This window comes from Tachysurus fulvidraco, chromosome 23 (genome assembly GCF_022655615.1).
Source record: "Tachysurus fulvidraco isolate hzauxx_2018 chromosome 23, HZAU_PFXX_2.0, whole genome shotgun sequence".
Lineage (NCBI taxonomy): Eukaryota > Metazoa > Chordata > Actinopteri > Siluriformes > Bagridae > Tachysurus > Tachysurus fulvidraco.
This window is the reverse complement of record NC_062540.1, coordinates 4143627-4161900: the sequence shown is the minus strand read 5'-3', so window position 1 is coordinate 4161900 and position 18274 is coordinate 4143627. Positions and strand designations below refer to the sequence as shown.

The 18274-nt window shown below is 40.5% G+C and overlaps 1 protein-coding gene and 1 long non-coding RNA gene across 3 annotated transcripts in view; one reads left to right on the top strand and one right to left on the bottom strand.

Moving 5' to 3' along the window:
* The window catches only part of rarga (retinoic acid receptor gamma a), a 34479-nt gene extending 20985 nt beyond the window's left edge, over nucleotides 1–13494 (top strand). For both annotated transcript variants that reach the window (XM_027144828.2, XM_027144829.2), the window contains 7 exons: nucleotides 7987–8135; nucleotides 8477–8618; nucleotides 9593–9756; nucleotides 9989–10165; nucleotides 10253–10457; nucleotides 10895–11053; nucleotides 11270–13494. In XM_027144828.2, the coding sequence (XP_027000629.1) occupies nucleotides 7987–8135; nucleotides 8477–8618; nucleotides 9593–9756; nucleotides 9989–10165; nucleotides 10253–10457; nucleotides 10895–11053; nucleotides 11270–11649 (1376 nt within the window). In that variant the 3' untranslated portion in view covers nucleotides 11650–13494. The remainder of the gene's footprint in view (nucleotides 1–7986; nucleotides 8136–8476; nucleotides 8619–9592; nucleotides 9757–9988; nucleotides 10166–10252; nucleotides 10458–10894; nucleotides 11054–11269) is intronic.
* Nucleotides 13495–15918: 2424 nt separating this feature from the next.
* Nucleotides 15919–17573, bottom strand: LOC125140080. Its single transcript, XR_007139308.1, has 2 exons — nucleotides 16985–17573; nucleotides 15919–16848 (listed from the first exon to the last, which is right to left on the bottom strand). It is a non-coding gene; the product is annotated as an uncharacterized LOC125140080 (long non-coding RNA).
* Nucleotides 17574–18274: the final 701 nt, after the last annotated feature.

Sequence of the window (18274 nt, the reverse complement as noted above, 5' to 3'; positions counted from 1 at the left end):
CTCTGCGCCACGCCACGTGCACTGCACTTGTTGCGACCATGAAAAGGAAGACAAGTCAAAGTATATATATATTTTTTTAAATTGTGCAACACTTTGAACAGTGTAAAAGACTTGAAGGAGTGGTTGTATGTACACTTGAGACACCAATGTCAATGATTTTGAAACATATTGGTTAGCATAACGATACCATCACATTTCCTTTTACAAATTTACAAAAGCAAAGACTTTTAAGATTTAAGAATTGAACATTTGTTACTATGAATAAACAGGAAACACACATTAATACATGGGACCAGACATTTAGTGGGTTTTTTTTTCTTTCAAGACAAAACATAACATTTACAATTTTATGATTGGATCCAACTGCTGCTTTCTCAATGTAGGACACACACACGCACACACGCATGCACACACACACCTACTTTCATTAATTATCTGTTAATGGAGGTCATCCTGTACAAAAGATTCAATTAAAAGATTACAATGCTGCAGGGGTTGGGTATATGAGTAGATGAAAACAGCGATGTGCCTATGTGTGTAACACAGAAAAATGGATAGATGGTGTTGTGTGTGTGTGTATTTGTGTGTGTGTGTGTGTACGTAGTGGTGACCGTTTAGTGGCCCCTTAGTGAGAAGGGTATGTTTTTGTACTCTGTGTTTATGAGGCTGCAGAGGGATTTCTGTTTTAGCAGTTCAGAATTATTTGTGTTTCGGATCATTCTACGCTAACCCCGCATATATATCTATCCATGGATTATATGTATACACTGATATATTGTCTCTGTACTCCACTTTAAACAGGCATAACATTTAAAATAAAATAAAATTTGATCGGCTGTCCTTCGGTTAGACCGGGTTCTGCCTCTTTCGATTGCATCATGGTTTACTATATCTGTGCATGAGCATGAATCATTATATATGGAGTGCGTAGTGATGTATTGTACCTGTATGTGGATAGATGTGTTGAAAAGGGAGTTTCTTATACTGTCAGTCGCAGAAAAAAAAGAGGCCTGACGTGGCCGCTGAGATTCCACAGTGGGCCGCTGGAATCCGGATTGCTGCCATAATGGCCGTAGAGCCTCTTGCTGGGGTCAGGGAACTGTAAATAAGAGATCTTTTCTGTCAAAAAACAGAATGACTCTATAATTTTCACATGGCTGTTTCAAGCAAGATTATGCTTAGGCAATGGAATTATGCTTGGAATCAGTGCAATATAAAAATGTTTCATTGTGCTTCTCTGCTTTACCCAAACATTTGCCAAGTCACTGCTATTACAGTAGCTTCTGACACTACCTTGTTGTAGATTTTCCATGCCATCTCAGATGCAAGTCAAATCTGCGTGCTAGTGGCCCTACCCATTCTCCGTCCCAGATTTGGAACTTAATTAGCCGTCTGTCTTCTTCCCCGTCTCAGATTTCTGTGACACACAAACAGGGCTGAACGTCATGCTTTAGGGAATTCTGGGACGGGCTTGTTGATGTCTCTTTTGGCCAGCTCCTCTGTGCGGTCCTCAACTCTAGTGGCTGTTTACTGAGAAGCTCATTGCATGCAGGAGGCTAGGCATTGGCAAGTAGTTGCTTTACTGTTGTGTGTGAACATGTGCTGAAGGGTCTTGGCATACAGGACAGTGGTTTCAAGCCAAGAAAGAGCAAACCACTGTAAATTTCACTATTTAATGTTATCTCAAACCTCGGTTCCCAAGGAAAAACTGCACTATATTCAAACTTTACTCTAAGTACAAAGTTATATAAGGACTTTTTGCCATACAAAAACTACCTCTGTTGGTCTGGCATGGTAATAATATTTGAGAAACATTTTTAAAATCACCTGCTAACCTCTTTAGATGGCACCACCCGGGTTTCTATACTCTAATGTAAATGCTCAGGATTTTTGTCATAGGTGCTTTGTTAGACGAAGTCTGTGAAGATTTATTGATATAGTCATTTTGATGAGCAGGTATGAAACTGTCTGGCTGGTATGACAAAAGCCTGACCTATAACACAAATAAAAAAAAATACAAAAAAATTTTTGATCTAAAAAGCATTGTAGTAACACAACTATGGGGAGGACTTCCCCCCCTTGCAATGATTCACAAGTAGGTTTCCAGTGAAGAACCTTTTCAGATAAACTCATGAACAGGATATCACTCAACATGTGATACTTTGAAGGCTGCCAGTCCACACCCTGCTCTGTTGGGTAATCTTTTTTTTTTTTTTTTTTTTTTTCATAGCTTTGCTGGGTAGAAAAATTCCACCCGTGTAATCAAGCATCATTTCTTGGTTTCTGTTGCTTAAAGCAGAAGTTTCTCACACTTGTGTGAGATGCCACTCTAAGATTGGCATTAGAAAGAACCATACAATGCCCTGGTATAGTGTATGATGTTGAATGGCTTTGTGTTGCTAGAGCTAATATTGTACACAAATCATACAGAGAACTGGAAGCCATAGTCGCACTGCACTGTCTGTTAAGTACTAAAGCCAGCTTTGAATGGAAACCCATGAGTATTGTAAGAAAATATGCAGAAACAAAGTTAAATTTCAGTGAGTCACTGTATGGTCCATAACCAGTAATATTAACCAGAAAAATAAAGAGGAGTGATTATATATATATATTATATTATAATAAATATAATATAATTTATATATCAATATAAAGGGTGTAACACTTTAAATCTACAATGCTATTACAACAGCTTACAATTTGTACACTACTGGGCTTATATTTCTACATGATAACAACGAAATTCCTGAGTGTTTGGCGTCTTCATTTACCTCACAAAGGCGTCAACCAACTTGCTACTTCTACATTTCTGGTTTCTATTATTTGGGGAAGGAAGCAATAAGGGCCATACAAGGAGTTCCTTAAATCTGTTGCATAGGAACACGTGGGAGCATGGCACCATGGCAGGTGAGTGCAGACGGCTAGACAGATGGAGAAAGGAAATGTGTGAGAGCAAGCAGAAGCCCTGGGATCAAAGCTGAATGGTAGACCAGGCTGAGCCTGTCATTTGGCTCTATTGCATGCAGACAGATCAACACCCCAGCGTCTGTGCCCATACAAGAATGATCCAGCCACTGGAGTGAAGAGGAATCGGAGGAGACAGTATCCCCCAAACTAAATTCACATATGAGGCTTGGCAGGCCATGACAAGCTCAGTGCCAGAGATCTGTCTTCTTTGGGTCTGATCTCCATCTACTGGCTCACAATGAATTGTTCAGATTAGGTCACCCTGATAGATCCATGGTGGGACCTTGCTCAGATGGTTGTTTAACCTGCAGCAGGGTGCTAGAAAGATGGAGTGGTTCATGGTAACTTTGTTTCTTTGATGGACTGGTGTTGTGCAGTGAGGAAGGGCTTTCATGGCCAAATGCTGACAGAAATAAAAAAGTGTCCTAAAAGTGGTTTATGAGGCACTGTAAAGAAGAAAGTGTTGAATCTGTACTTCTGAATCCAAGGGTAATTTAGTAAACACTAAGGTTCTGGCTTCCCCCACCTACTGAATAGCTCCTATGGAAGGTGCTGGCATCTCAGCTAGTTTTGTTCTGACATTACAAAGGTGTGTGCGCACACACAGGCCATTTCTGCTCTAAGAGTGCTCATGTGTGTGTGTGTGTGTGTGTATTCATGCCTGTATGCTGTTTATGACATAAGGGTGCAAATTCTTTGTGGCTCCAGTCTCAGTCAGATTCTGTGGTCTTGTCCAGTTTGGTGCATGTTCTCACTTTTTCACCCTTCTGAGTCGTCTGGCAGGTTAGGGCTTTTTCAGAAAGGCTTTTGCTGTAACAGAAACAAAATCTCACAACATGTCCAGACAGCGGGAGGAGAGAAATTGAGAAAGAGGTGGGGGTTCAGATAATGAAGTCATACTCAGCTGTTGACAGGAACTGCTACTGCTGAGTACCTTAATAAGAGCATGCATGCACTACCTCCTGCTGTAACAACAGTCCATTACTCATTTTTTTTAATGAACCCACTATGGGCCAAGTCAAATAGTCCGGTCAGAAATCTGAGTGCGATTGGTCTATACGTGTGGTTAAGACGGATGGTCAAAACGGGTGATCAGTGACTACTTGAAATCAGTTGTCTTCGACTGATAGTAAATTTGAAGACATTTGTCATTTAAATGATTTATGAATAATAGTGGAAATACCACTCATTTTGCGTCAGCAATCAAAAAACATCCAGTGGAAAAAAAGCAAGTGAGGCAGAGAGGAGGAAGGAAGTGTGGTTGTGTTATAGTGAAGTGTTGTGCTGACAACCATGTGCCGGGGATGGCAGGAAGCTGTGGGCAGAGACAAAGAGAAAGGCAAAGTAAAGAGAGAGAGAGAGAGAAATAGAGAGAGAGAGAGAGAGAGACAGAGAGAGAGAGAGAGAGAGAGAGAGAGAGAGAGAGAGAGAGAGGGGGAAAAAGAGCATGTGAGCTGCACCTGGTCCCCCATCAGGAAGCTGGTGCAAGTTTTCTGGAGAGGACTGTGCGTCCTTGCTTGTCAGGCGAGGCTTGGAGAGAATCCTCCTGCTCATGCAGTCTGTGCCAGTCAGCTTATCAATCATGCTGTTCAAGACAACCTGGCCAATCTGTGCACCGTCTGCCACACAGAGCGTCTGGGCATGCACAACTGAGACAAAAAAAAACCAAAGCCTGATGCTTTGGGTTAAGCAATAATAGTATCAAAGTCAGGTCCCACAATTTCAGCAGATATAATGCTGAGCGAATCATTTAAAGGGGAATTGAGATGAGTTGACTGGATTTGCAAATCAAATTTGGTGCTTTGGAAACAGGGTCATTGGTAGCCATGCAAGTACCCACACAAAACTGCTCTCACACTCTCACACACACACACACATACACGCACACGTGCACGCACAGGCCAAGACTAGATCTGGGAAGAGTGTTTCCAGAAGATTGAATCACACCCACAGTCACGTACACAAAATCTGCTGTACTATTGTGAAAGAATATTTGTTCCTTAGCCAATGCGTCATATGCTTCTAGTATAAGTAGCGTTGCAACACAAAACGCATGAAGCATTTACTTTTAGACAGCACCCAGCATGTGCTATGTTTTTATAGCACATAGCTTGTTGGTCATCATCCATACATTTATAGACAAGCTCTTCATTTAGACTTGAAATGTTTACCCATATATTTAAGCCTAAAGGCATACTGCCTTGTTTTCATCTTTTAACAGTTCTCGAACTATAGGTGGGTTGCAAAAGTATTGGCACCTGACATCAAGCCACGTTCTACTTTGGTCCTGATAATTCCTAAGAGATGGCCATTATTTTGTCTTTTGGAAATATTCACCTATAGATATTAACCTCTTGAAAGCAGCAACCAGACTACCAGGTGAAAATATCCTGGTGCTTAGTGTCACGAATCAGTCTTCCTAAGAGTCCCCCTAGGCCACTAGAGTAAAAACAAGCAGCAAGAATATATTGTGTGCTAATGTGTGTAATTAGTAACAAATTCTAATCTGTTCCAGAAATGTTATTATCCCGAGTGTGTCAAGTGATATTTCTAATACTTTCTAATACTTCTATGTAAACCATGTATGTATTTTTACATCTCTTTTGTGTTCATTTTTTATTTGTTTGCATTTCAAAGCCAGAAATAAGCTTTTTTCCTAAAGATGCCACGTTAGTTTGCATCTATTTTACATGTCTTCTAGTGATGGTACTATTTTAACCCAAAAAAATCTTTTGAGAATGAGTTTTTTTGTTCAAGCCAAGGAAAAAAAGATTCTGACTTTTTTTTTTTTAGTGGTATAAGATGAGAAGAGTCTTAAATGTGATCGAACATTTGCATTGATGCGTGATTGTTCATATGGCTCTTGTGTGCAGAGAGCTTAAAATCGAGAAGATTAATAGTAAAATGACACAACAGGAAATGAGCAGTGGCTACTGATAACTATGACCCTGACATCCCTACCTTGCCCTGTCCCGCCCCCAACCTGTCCTTCCATCAGCCAGCAGCTAGGCCTGCAGATTGTCATGCAAATGGAGGCCCTGATAAGGAGGCCTGGTGTTTTTGCAGGGAATTGTTTTCCAAATAGTAAGATGAGATCAGTCGAGAAACCAGAGTGGAGGACCTATTGGGTCTGAGGGGGGAGCAGCTGTCAGAGACGACCTGTCCCATTGTATGCTCCACAGAAGTGTTGACTGAACTTTGGAATGATGTGTGAAAGAGGTGTAAGAGAAGCCTTATTTACCACAGGAACCAGTTTGGGGTGTTGACAGACACTGATGGATTTTTGTCCCCCTCCTGTCTCGCTGTCTGCCAATCAGTAGTCCACGCTTGACTTCACACATGGTTCTGCCTTTTTAAACTGTGTGAAAGCGGTGTAGTCACAATATTGGAAAGATTACTACATAAACAAATTATTCATATCGGGTTTAACCCATGGCAGTAATCGTCTGTTTCTGTGATGACAGTACAGGATTTAGTATTGTAACCGTTAACACCATCCTGTAAAAGTCCTTTCTCTGGTACCGAAAATGTTATAAATGACTGTTTTGATATTAACATTCATTACATTGATCGTGACAAGTAAATCGAGATGAAACAGGTGAATCATTCTGCAAAAAAACGTTCAGGCGCTATGTAGATTTAATTTTCAGCTCCACGGTGTTTGTGTAACCATGGCCATGAACAGAGATGTTGCTGGTTCTAAGCATGGAACATTTACTTCTCCCTGCCCCCATCTCATTTGTCCTTTTTCTGTTTTCTATCAAATTCCTCTTTTTATGCCCTCTTTTCTTCTTTTTGAAGTCTCCCAAGTCTTGTAAAATGCCAAGCCACTGCCTTGGCTGAGTCCTGTGGTGTGTGAGAAAGAGAAAAAGGAGGGGGTTTGTAGGTTAAGTTCAGGCTAGTCTCTGTGCTTTCTATTGACCATAGCTGGGGGATTGTGTGCAATAAAAGTTAGAAGTTTAAAGCCTCCCTGTATTTTGTTTTATGATTGGGCCTTTTTTTAACAGGCCAGGGCTACAGCTGGTGGTGTGAATAGCTGCCCGAGGTGACTGAACCCCAGTAAAAGCTGCTGCAGCCAGGCTGTTGCCTCCACCATGGCCCTGAGAGCACCTTTATAGGCCAAGCTTATGAGGCCGGGTCTCCAATAAAAACTGGTAGGACCATACTCAGGAATTTAGGGCCAGGAAAAATAGGGTTTGTGTGTCAAGAGGTGGCAAAGGGGTGGTGCCGAAGTTTTAGGGGAGACCACAGGGTGAAAGCTGAAAGAAGTGTTGCTCAGGAGGCATTGTCCAGCAAAGGTTCCTGTTTCAGATCACATGAGTGTTGTGTGAACTGTCGCTCAGACACACATAATGAATCGTAGCTTTGGGGGGGAAAAAAAACACAATGTTTTAGTAATTTGTCGTTGTGGTGACATGTTTTTTGAAAGATGCTTCTGGGCAGCGAGTATGTAATTTGAAGTATGTTTTGAGGGAGGGAAAGGAATTTGTGTCTATAAGCTGAAGAACACACAAGCCAATCAGCTGGCTATGCAAAAAAGAGGAAGCCTTGAAGCCCCATGGACAGATGAGATGCATATCTTATCAGAAAATCAGTGATGCTCCTGCTTATCTGGCACTGTGTTAAACTGTTGTTGTTTTTTCTTTCTTTCTTTCTGTCAGTTAAACCACCAAATCTTTCTAAAATACCAAACCCTAAGTCGAGGTTTGGGTAGAGGGAGGGGTTAGGTGAGATTAATCCTACAGAAGTCACCCCCACTTAACCTCCTCCAATCTGTCACTAATTACACAGAATAGACCGTACAACAAACCACCATTTAGCTAAGTATGAATGCTCTTCTTCACTGAATGGATGGAAATAAAGAAACACTGAGCTTGTCTGGCCATCTGGTTCATTTGCCTCTGGAGATACGAATTTTTTGACATCGATATATTAATCCTTCCTATCCTTTGATGATATCTTAAGAGGATTACACAATGGCCCAGCATGTAATGTATATCATCTTTATTTCATTTTCAGCGGTGGAGACTCAGAGCACCAGTTCAGAGGAGATGGTACCCAGTTCGCCGTCTCCACCCCCGCCACCTCGTGTTTACAAGCCGTGCTTCGTTTGCCAAGACAAGTCATCAGGCTACCACTACGGCGTCAGCTCCTGTGAGGGCTGCAAGGTAAGAAGAATGTGCCAAAGCATGCTTTCTGCAGATGTACTGTTCCCGGATGTGAAAGTCTGCCACGTTCATTTGAACCTGAAATGTCACAAAAAATCAGGAACAAGGGCAACCATCTGTGTTTGTGTGTGTGTATATATACATATATATATATATAAAATGTGTGTGTGTGTAATAGACAAAGATTCACTATAGTCCTATGGTCATGGGGGACTTTGTTTCTGTTCTGCATGTTCAAACATGAAGTTAAGAACCCATTGAAAAGAGAAAAAGAGAACAGATAAGAGCAAGTGAACACGATAGGTAGCAGTGGCTAACAACACTCTCTCGCCTGGCTGCAGGGCTTCTTTCGACGCAGCATCCAGAAGAACATGGTATACACCTGTCACCGCGACAAGAACTGCCAGATCAACAAGGTCACACGCAACCGCTGCCAGTATTGCCGCCTGCAGAAGTGCTTTGAGGTCGGCATGTCCAAGGAAGGTGAGGCTGCTGGTTTGCATGTAGGCGTTCTTGGCACCGTGCCCACACAACATGCTGACACTTACATATTCGCATACAGAGCCACGGAGACTGAAACACAGATCTGAACAGATAGAAAGGCAGTAGACGACAAGTTTTGACAGAAGGAGCAACCTAGCCTGCAGCACAGTGCACATCAGTCGCAGATTATTGTCGCGCTTGTAAAGATGAATGATTATAACCTTTTGAGAAAGTCAACTCAATGAGTATTCAGATGGACAAATTATTTAAACCAGTATCACCTTATAAACGAGTCTCCCATCTACCTCCATCAATCCATCAGTTCTTGATCTTTATTTAATTTAATTTTTTTGTAGCCTTTTTCCAAATGGCACTTTTATGATCTGGCACGGACAGATTCGTGCCATGTAAGAGACAATAGTAGTAAGTTCAAAGACTGCAAGTGGCTGTGTTTTTGTTCACATGCCAGAGTCACAGCAGTGATCTCACACCAGGACAGTGGCACACTGGCCACTCTATGTGTCCACAGGGACATGTATGTGTGTCTTTATATGTGTGGGATGTATGTAGAAACCGGGATCACATTGTGCCTTTGCTATTACTGGATATCCTGAGAGGAAGGAAAGAATGGGAGGAGGAAAGGTGGGAGGGAGGGTGAGGGTTGAGGGTGAGCAAGAGGGTTATGGAGAAGGTTAGGCTTGGCAACACAGAGATGTTCTCCTACAGGTCACACACATTACACGAAGTTGTTCTCAGGTCACTTTCCCCAGTGCTGTTGATTTATGAGTCACAGATTTTGGTGAACTAGTCCTTCGGTTCTTAGGGATGATTGCTGTGAGCCAGACAAATGTCCACAGTGTCAGCCGTTTGCCAAAAAGCACTTCCACCTGCCAAGATCATAGTTTGGCTGTAGTTTTGATGAGGTCTGATTCATGGCTGAGGTATTGACTCGCCTCCCCTCTCGTAACCCTCAGCTGTGCGGAATGACCGAAATAAGAAGAAGAAGGACGTGAAGGAGGAAGTTTTGCCGGCTGAGAGCTACGAGCTGAGTGGTGAACTGGAAGAATTGGTAAACAAAGTGAGCAAAGCACACCAAGAGACGTGCCCTTCATTGTGCCAGCTGGGAAAATACACCACGGTAAGTAGAACCACACAGCAAATAATTGCTCAGACATGCAAAGGGCGGATAATATTTTGAAATTTAAATTAGGAAAAAAAATCCCCATAAACTTTAAACCTGTAATTTTAACATTATTAAATATTAAACTAAATATTGTCATATTTGATGTACTCTTGTATCTTTTATTTTTATCCCTTCTTGGCTAATTTATTTTTCCTCCTCTGGTTCTCCTTGTCTTATCTTCTCTCAGAACTCCAGCTCAGATCACCGTGTTCAGTTGGATCTTGGATTGTGGGATAAGTTCAGTGAACTTTCTACCAAGTGCATTATCAAGATCGTGGAGTTTGCCAAGCGCCTGCCCGGCTTCACCTCCCTCACCATTGCTGACCAGATCACCCTGCTCAAATCAGCCTGTCTAGACATTCTGGTAACTAAACTGTTGAATAAAGATAGTGTGTATGTCCATTGATGAGGCCAAAGAATGAACACTTTTTTTGTGTCAATGTTACGGTAGATGCTGCGGATCTGCACGCGCTACACACCGGAGCAGGATACAATGACCTTCTCAGATGGACTCACTTTAAACCGCACTCAGATGCACAATGCAGGATTTGGTCCACTAACTGATCTGGTCTTTGCCTTTGCTGGGCAGCTGTTACCGCTGGAGATGGACGACACAGAAACAGGCCTCCTCAGTGCCATCTGTCTTATCTGTGGAGGTATTGCATTCTGCACTTATAGAGTATCACTGCTGCCATCTGGTGGACAATTGTCTAGTAGTAAGAGGTCGAAGCCATTGAACTTGTAGTATAATCTTTAAAGCTGTTTCTATACTTGTTAAAAGGTTGAGCAGAAACGAAAACCTTCAGATGAACAATAAAACTTACTTTGCTTTTCTAATAAAAGCCAAATAGCAGAAAACTAATAGAGAATCTGTTGGACAGTATGGACTTATTCACCATATGCTAAAATATTGCTTAGTTAGAGTGGGTGTTTAATATATATCTTGAGTCATTAGAATTTGGGAATAAAATTAGGAATGACAAGATAACCAAACAAAGTCATCACTTTATTTCATTAAACTGGTGCTGGTGTTTGAGTAAAAAGCAACACCTAATGTATTAAGTTTTCTGTTTGTTTGTCTGTCTCTGCCCAGACCGTATGGATCTAGAAGAGCCCCAGCGAGTAGATCGTTTACAGGAGCCCTTGCTGGAGGCACTGAAAATCTACGCTCGTCGCCGTCGGCCCAACAAACCCCACATGTTCCCACGGATGCTGATGAAGATCACAGACCTGCGTGGCATCAGCACCAAAGGTCAGTCCAGTTTTCAAGAGATATTCTTGCTTATATGACACAAGATTTTCAAAAAAAAAAAAGGAATAAGGGCGGAAACATGAAAAATCACAGAACAAATCTGACCACTGGAAGATTTTTTAGTTAAATTTAGCTTTGGAAAAAAGTTCCAACAAATTGGACCTTAAACAGAAAAGAGAATTTCCCATTTAAACCATTTACTGTGGTTTGTTACAGGAGCAGAGAGGGCGGTCACCCTGAAGATGGAAATCCCAGGCCCAATGCCACCTCTGATCCGGGAAATGCTGGAGAATCCGGAGGCGTTTGAAGAGCAGCCAGAGTGCAGTGAGAGCAAAACCGAGCCAGCTCCTCCTGCTCCTCCTCCTCCTCCCCCTCCTCCCCCAACAGTTCCCCCGTTCACCATGAAGACAGAGCGTGAGGACGAGGACGAGAGCTGGGCCACCGAGAACGGAAGTGAGCCATCACCAGAGGAGGAGGACGACGAAGATGAAGACGCCGAAGAGGAGAGGGGAACGGACAGTGACGGAGAGGCCTGGCCAGGTCCGGAACCCAATATGGACATGTCCAGAAAGAGCCATGGTGGAAGGGCCCAATGATCCGGCTTCTTCTCTGTAAACACACACCACCCCACACCTCATACCAATACCTTCATCCCTCTTTCCCCTCAGTTACCCTGCTCTAACAGCAATCCGCCCCATAGGGGTGAACTTAGAGCCTTATATCCCTACAGCCAACCCTAACTCAGGCCTCGTGGTCATCAATGAGACACACATGCACAATGTGTGAAGACTTGAGATGGACGGCTCTTCTCAGGAACTCTGCAAAAAGGGCAAGAGGGAAGACGTGAGACAAAACAAAGGACTGTACAGACAAAACAGTTACTTTTTTATACTATCATGTTTGTATTAAAGATAAAGGAGCAGCCATACAGAAAGACACAACATAAAACAGTCAACAGTCGATAGGTTCAACAAAAAACCTGCAAGGTGAAACAAACAAACAGAATCAGCTCATAACTTTTGGGATGCGTTTGAATACCGTTTTGACTTTTCTTTTTCAGCCTTTTTACTTTTTATGAATATGCCCATACATATCTATATACCTTTATATTTTTGTCTTTGTATACTATTTCTTCAGTTATACATTGTTTGGATAGCTTTCCCAAGGAGAGACAGAGACGATCTTTTCCTTATTACCGGCAAAACGTCTACTGAGTCTCTGCCCAGACGTTCGACTGGGTTCTCAAGCACTTGGCTCATCGTAGACGAAGTCATTAATCAGTTCGCTAGGTCGTTCTCTTCCTTGACTCCTGCTAGTTGATCAATGTAGGACTGGGACTGCTGATATGAGTTTTGTTTGCTTAAGCAGCAGTATCTTCCTGCCAACAGAAGAGTGTTTTTGTGCCAAAGCATGCAGTATATAATGTGGCAAAGAGTTTTTCAGATGTCAGCGATCCCCTTTAAAAAGCCAAACTCACTTGGTCCGTAAATATAAGGCAGGTTTTAGATTCTCACGGTAAAGAATGATCACCTCTTTAATGTTCTTTTGAGACATGGATACCAGGAAAAATGCTTCTCCCATGATTTTCAAGCACACATGAAAATACTCACGTTAACCCCACATATCGAAAGCACATCCAGCCTGCCGACAGAACTCTTTCTATATATGAAAATAAAACGGAAACTCAGACTCAGGGCATTTCGGTGAGGACCAAACGCCAGCTGCCTGCAGGCATGCTGCAAAAAACAGCAATATTTATGTGTGTGTAGTATTGAATATGTTTGCTCAGTTTAGATGTCCTACTTGGAAGTGGTGACATCTACAGACCTTAGTAAAGCCATTGTACAACTTTTATATGCTCTCTTTTATTATAGAAATGATGGTCTTTTTTTTAATATACTGCCAAAAAACAGCATGCAATTAGGTGACCGTGTGTAATGTGCCACTTTTACAGTTATGCAATACATAAATCAGTTGTGTGTGTGTTTGTCTCTGGGATTGTGAGGTCTGTTGAGCTTAGATTTGGAATGATGAATGTCATTTGTGTGGTGCTAAAACATTGAGAATGTGAACCTGCACCCACTCTTCATTACACACACACACACACACACACACACACACACACACACACACACACACACACACACACACACACACACACACACACATCACCTGTCTCTTGTGAACACTCATCTCTATCCTGTTTACTCAGAAACATACACACACATGTCCTGGCACCTTGTGGAGTGTAGCACCTCCTGTAACACGTTGCTGTGTTGCAAACCAAATGTTGATATTACGTTGTCTGTTTTTTTTTTCCTGTTCATTTTCATGTCCTCAATTTGGCTGAGGAATTCTCAACTCCAGTTCATGTTCAAGCAGCTCTGTTGTATAAAGAAAAGCCATATAAACATTCAGAGGCAATAAATGACTGATTGCAAGGCTGTATTTTATTATTTGTACACTTTTCTCCATTTTGAGCATGATCTCTTGCAAATTATTTCATTTCAGAGGTAAAGGTTTGAAAATGAAGCATCTAGTTGTAGAATAATACAAACAAGTTTGTACTCTGAGCTATGATATGTAAAGATGATGATTTCTACAATTATTCTACAGCTTTGACGCGTTCGTTAATTGCGGATCAGAGTAAGTTTCTAAAACATTTTCTGACATTTTTTGTTCTGATACAACAGCCAAAATAAAAGGGCTGTTGCTTGGAATTTGCTTAGCTTTGCGTGGGAAGAACTGGAAGAGAACAGAATACTAAATATTAATACTTGAGTAATTCTATGACTCAAATGTCATTTAGCTCGTTTAACTAAACTCAATGAAAGCTTTTTTTTCCAGAACTGAGTGAAGAAAATAACTAACAAGGTTGCATTTAAGCATATAATTAGCAAAGCCTCCATGCTAATGGCACAAGGAAAATAGGGACATGATTCGTTCATTCATTTTCTACTGCTTTATCCGAACTACCTCGGGTCATGGGGAGCCTGTGCCTATCTCAGGCGTCATCAGGCATCAAGGCAGGATACACCCTGGACGGAGTGCCAACCCATCGCAGGGCACACACACTCTCATTCACTCACGCAATCACACAATACAGACAATTGTCCAGAGATGCCAATCAACCTACCATGCATGTCTTTGGACCGGGGGAGGAAACCGGAGTACCCGGAGGAAACCCCCGAGGCACGGGGAGTACATGCAAACTCCACACACACAAGGCGGAGGCGGGAATTGAACCCCCAACCCTGAAGGTGTGAGGTGAATGTGCTAACCACTAAGCCACTGTTCCCCCTTGTCATTTCTTATATTTAAAAAAAAAATATATATATATATATAATTTGTTATAAAATAAATTACATTTATTTTACATTTACTTTAATAATTTACTTTTGACCAATAACTGGCTAACAGATCTTTTCAGTAAGCAGAAATAAAAATAAATGATAGAAATATTTCTTCTTAAAATGACCCTGAGGAAATTTCCTGTTGAACATGTGGCTTAAACATGAGTATATATAATCTAAGTGAATGTTTTTGTGCATGTAATATGCTTTTATAACCTATAATGAAAGACTTATGCGAAAAAAAGGACTTTTAATAACGGAAAAAATAATGGATGTCACTTTTACTGCACCAGTAATATTTTTAAGTATTTGTAATGATTACACTTTGACAATTCTGATTTAAAAATGTTTCTTTTTATCTATATCTTTACCTGAGTTTAAAATGATTTTGGTTTTAGATTTATAGTATTATTGGGACACAAATGGCACCCTAATCATATAATGAAGCAGGTCACTGAATCAGGTGTAGCAAGGATGAGCAACGCCTTGTGCTTGTATGTCAGGAATACTGGGTACATACCTCTGCTTACAGATTAAATCGAAATAAGTACAGTGTTAAACTGATGATCTGCAAACAAAAAGACAAAGCAATTTATTGTATTAATATAAAAATGTACCTTACCCTTATTAAACCATTCAATTTTCTATAATTATTAGGCAAAGGCAAAAAGGATTTTTTTGTGTGTGGGTGGGGGGAGGAGCCAATCCTATATGAATCGTAGGGTATGGTTATAGCATTGCTGCATAATAGTAAAAAAAAAAAAAGAAGAAAAAAAAAGAAAGAAAGAAAGAAAGAAAGAAAGAAAGAAAGAAAGAAAGAAAGAAAAGAAACAGGCAAGGCGTAAAGACAAACAATTCTAAGAATAAATCCATCCACTTGGGGGCGATAAAGTTCTGAGTGTACTAATTCTGGGGAACAAAAACATACAGCTTCATTATGCATGCATGCAAAAGCCAGTAAGGCCAATGACTCATTCTGTCAGTCTTATTAATCCTCAGCAGGAGGCACAAACAATAAAAGCCAGTGTAGTAGATATACTGTAGGTCAGCTTCATAATCAGTAACAAACCAGGCTCATACACATGCATAATCGTCTCCATTCTGCATAAAAATGCCTGAAAAAAAAAGAACCTAGGGTACGACTTCATATAGGTTTAAATATTTGATATGTTTTTATCACAACCATATGGCTGCATGTCTTGTTTTTTGATTCATGCTTGTCTCAAAGCAATGGAAACAACATTAGTACTAGATGAAGGGAGGCTTATAAAGGCAAAGCCCGCCTATGTGTTTTATGAATGTAGCTTTTATATCTACACTCTTTAGTAAAAACTTGTAGTGTTCAATTTAACATCGGATTCAACTCTTTTCATGAAAATCCAGTCTGCACTGTTTGATCCTTCTGATGACACCTAGAACATACAGTTATTTTTATTCAGAGATTAAGGCCGGCGATAAAGAGGGATATGGCACTATTAATTAAATGATTGCTATAATGAAACTTCATTAAACAGAAATCAATAAACCAGGGCTCGAATTAAAACAAGGTCCATACATTATACGCTCTTTTACAAGGAGGCTCTAAATGGCCTCGTATATTCAAGCCAATAACATGTTGCTATGGGAACACAGGAAGGGTGTGGGATGTTTGACGAATTTAAAAAGACAGGGTACTTTTTCGTCCTCTAGTCTGATTCAGAGGATAATCTCGGTTGCTGTTCAGAAACAATTTAGACAGAGTTAATGATATGATCTAAGTAATGATGAGTGAAATCATCATCGTGGCTATTCCAATGCCATTAGAGTAATGCGTCTTTTTTGCCACCCTGGATGCAAAAAGAAAAAAATCCCAGCATTATAAATCTACTGAGTTCAAACACAACCAAACAATGCTTTGTTTTTAGATCCACCAGCCACCAGATGTTTTATTTGATATACAGACACCAGGCAGTTTATTCTATACGTCTATCAAATGATCCAACCAGCTAATCAGGTGGCAGCAGCACTATGGATATCACCGTGCACGACCAGATCAAAACCTTTACTCAATGTTCACCAGAATGTGCACAAAATGTGATTTTGGTGTGAGTTCAGAAACTGCTGCCATCCTGGAATGATCACAATCTGTCCAATTTTGAAGTAGATAGAATATAACAGCAAGAAAATGAATCAGATTTACTGACAAATGTGGCCAGTGAATGTGGGTCTTTTTTTCCCCCCCCTACAGTACAAAATACGAAGGTCCATGTTGGACTCACTGGTGCTAACTGTCTGTTCTTTGCTAATGAGAGCTATAAAAATAATTGGAATGGTCTTGTGCCTTGGACGTTGCAGATAAGACTCGGTTAATTTTTTCCCCCATAAATATCCCGTAGCTTGAGTGCTCTGTCGAGCCGCAGAACCTTAATTTACGGCGACGCTGACCACTCTGTTGCAATCTACCTATGAAAAGCAGGAAGAAGAATTAGGAACCAAGGATTAAATTCATAGACCTGAAAAGCAAAATTAATGAATTATGCATTAATGAATTATAGCAGTCGGAGGCTAGTTAAATCACTTTACATTAGCATTCCCATACCATGTGACACATGAATTAATAGCTGAAGGCAGAAAGCGTCAAGAGACTAGCGTGTGGAGAGAACTCAAAAGCATATAGAAAATGGAGGCTTATGAAACATGGCACTAGAGGAGTAAGAAAGCCTTTCGGAGGAAGAGCATCAGACCCTGGCAGAAGTGGAGGGAGGGGTGAAAAGTCGTAAAAACCTGGGTGCACTACTCTGGCCTCTGGCTCTTCATATCTTTTACATTTCTAATTAAAAGAGATAAAGAGTGAGGGAGTCATCAATCCTACAGTGATTTCCCTGTTAAGGTTTTAAAGGAGGCCATAAAGCAGGCAGCCCGGCTCCATTGATTTTATAATTAGACCCCCTGCACAAGGAGAACACAAAGAAAGAATAAGAGAGGTGCTTAAAAAACGGCAGCGAGAAAAAAAGAGTGATGAAGGTCAGAGAAAAGTGATTAAATGGGAAAAGATTATTTTGCTCTTAGGATAAATCATTAGCATGTGATACACTGGTTAGGAAATATTATGAGTGCACTTATGCAAGTCATGCGCAGTCTAGAATCGGTGCAACCAAACAGGATGTTAGACAAATCTGAAATTCAGAGTAAACACACTGCCACATCTATTGTCTCTAATAATATCACGTTGAAAAAACGTATGTGTGTTGTGTGTGTGTGTGTGTGTGTGTGTGTGTGTGTGTGTGTGTGTGTGTGTTTATGTCTAGGAATATAATCACAAGCTTATACCTGAATGTGAACTGAACTCATACTCTTATGTTTGATTGCTTTTTTAACCTTGTTTCAAGAAATGAATGAAATAAATATATATATATATATATATATATATATATATATATATATATATATATATATATATATATATATATATATATTTTACACGTGTGTGTGTGTGAGAGTGAGTGTGTGTGTAAATAAAATACAATTTTAGCATTATCAATACTTTATTGTTGAAACCCACCCAAACCCTTACAGTACAACACAGTATGGAAAATACATATTAGATAAGTGAACATACAGAAAATAAAAACAAAGAAAAAGCAAAGAAATTAAAGAGCTTATTGCTATGAACACAGAAGGACTGTAAAAAAAAAAAGTTCTTCTGAGAGGATCTGGATATATGTCTATATAGAATTAAAGCTTAGGGCTGGAAACAGTGAAGAACTTGTGGTACTATAAACACAAACCGACATGGCACAGCAGATGGAAGCTAATTAGTTTACAACAGTAAAAGCTACAAACCACCAAGAGGTGAAAAGTATAGAGTACATTTAAAAGGTTGTGTCTT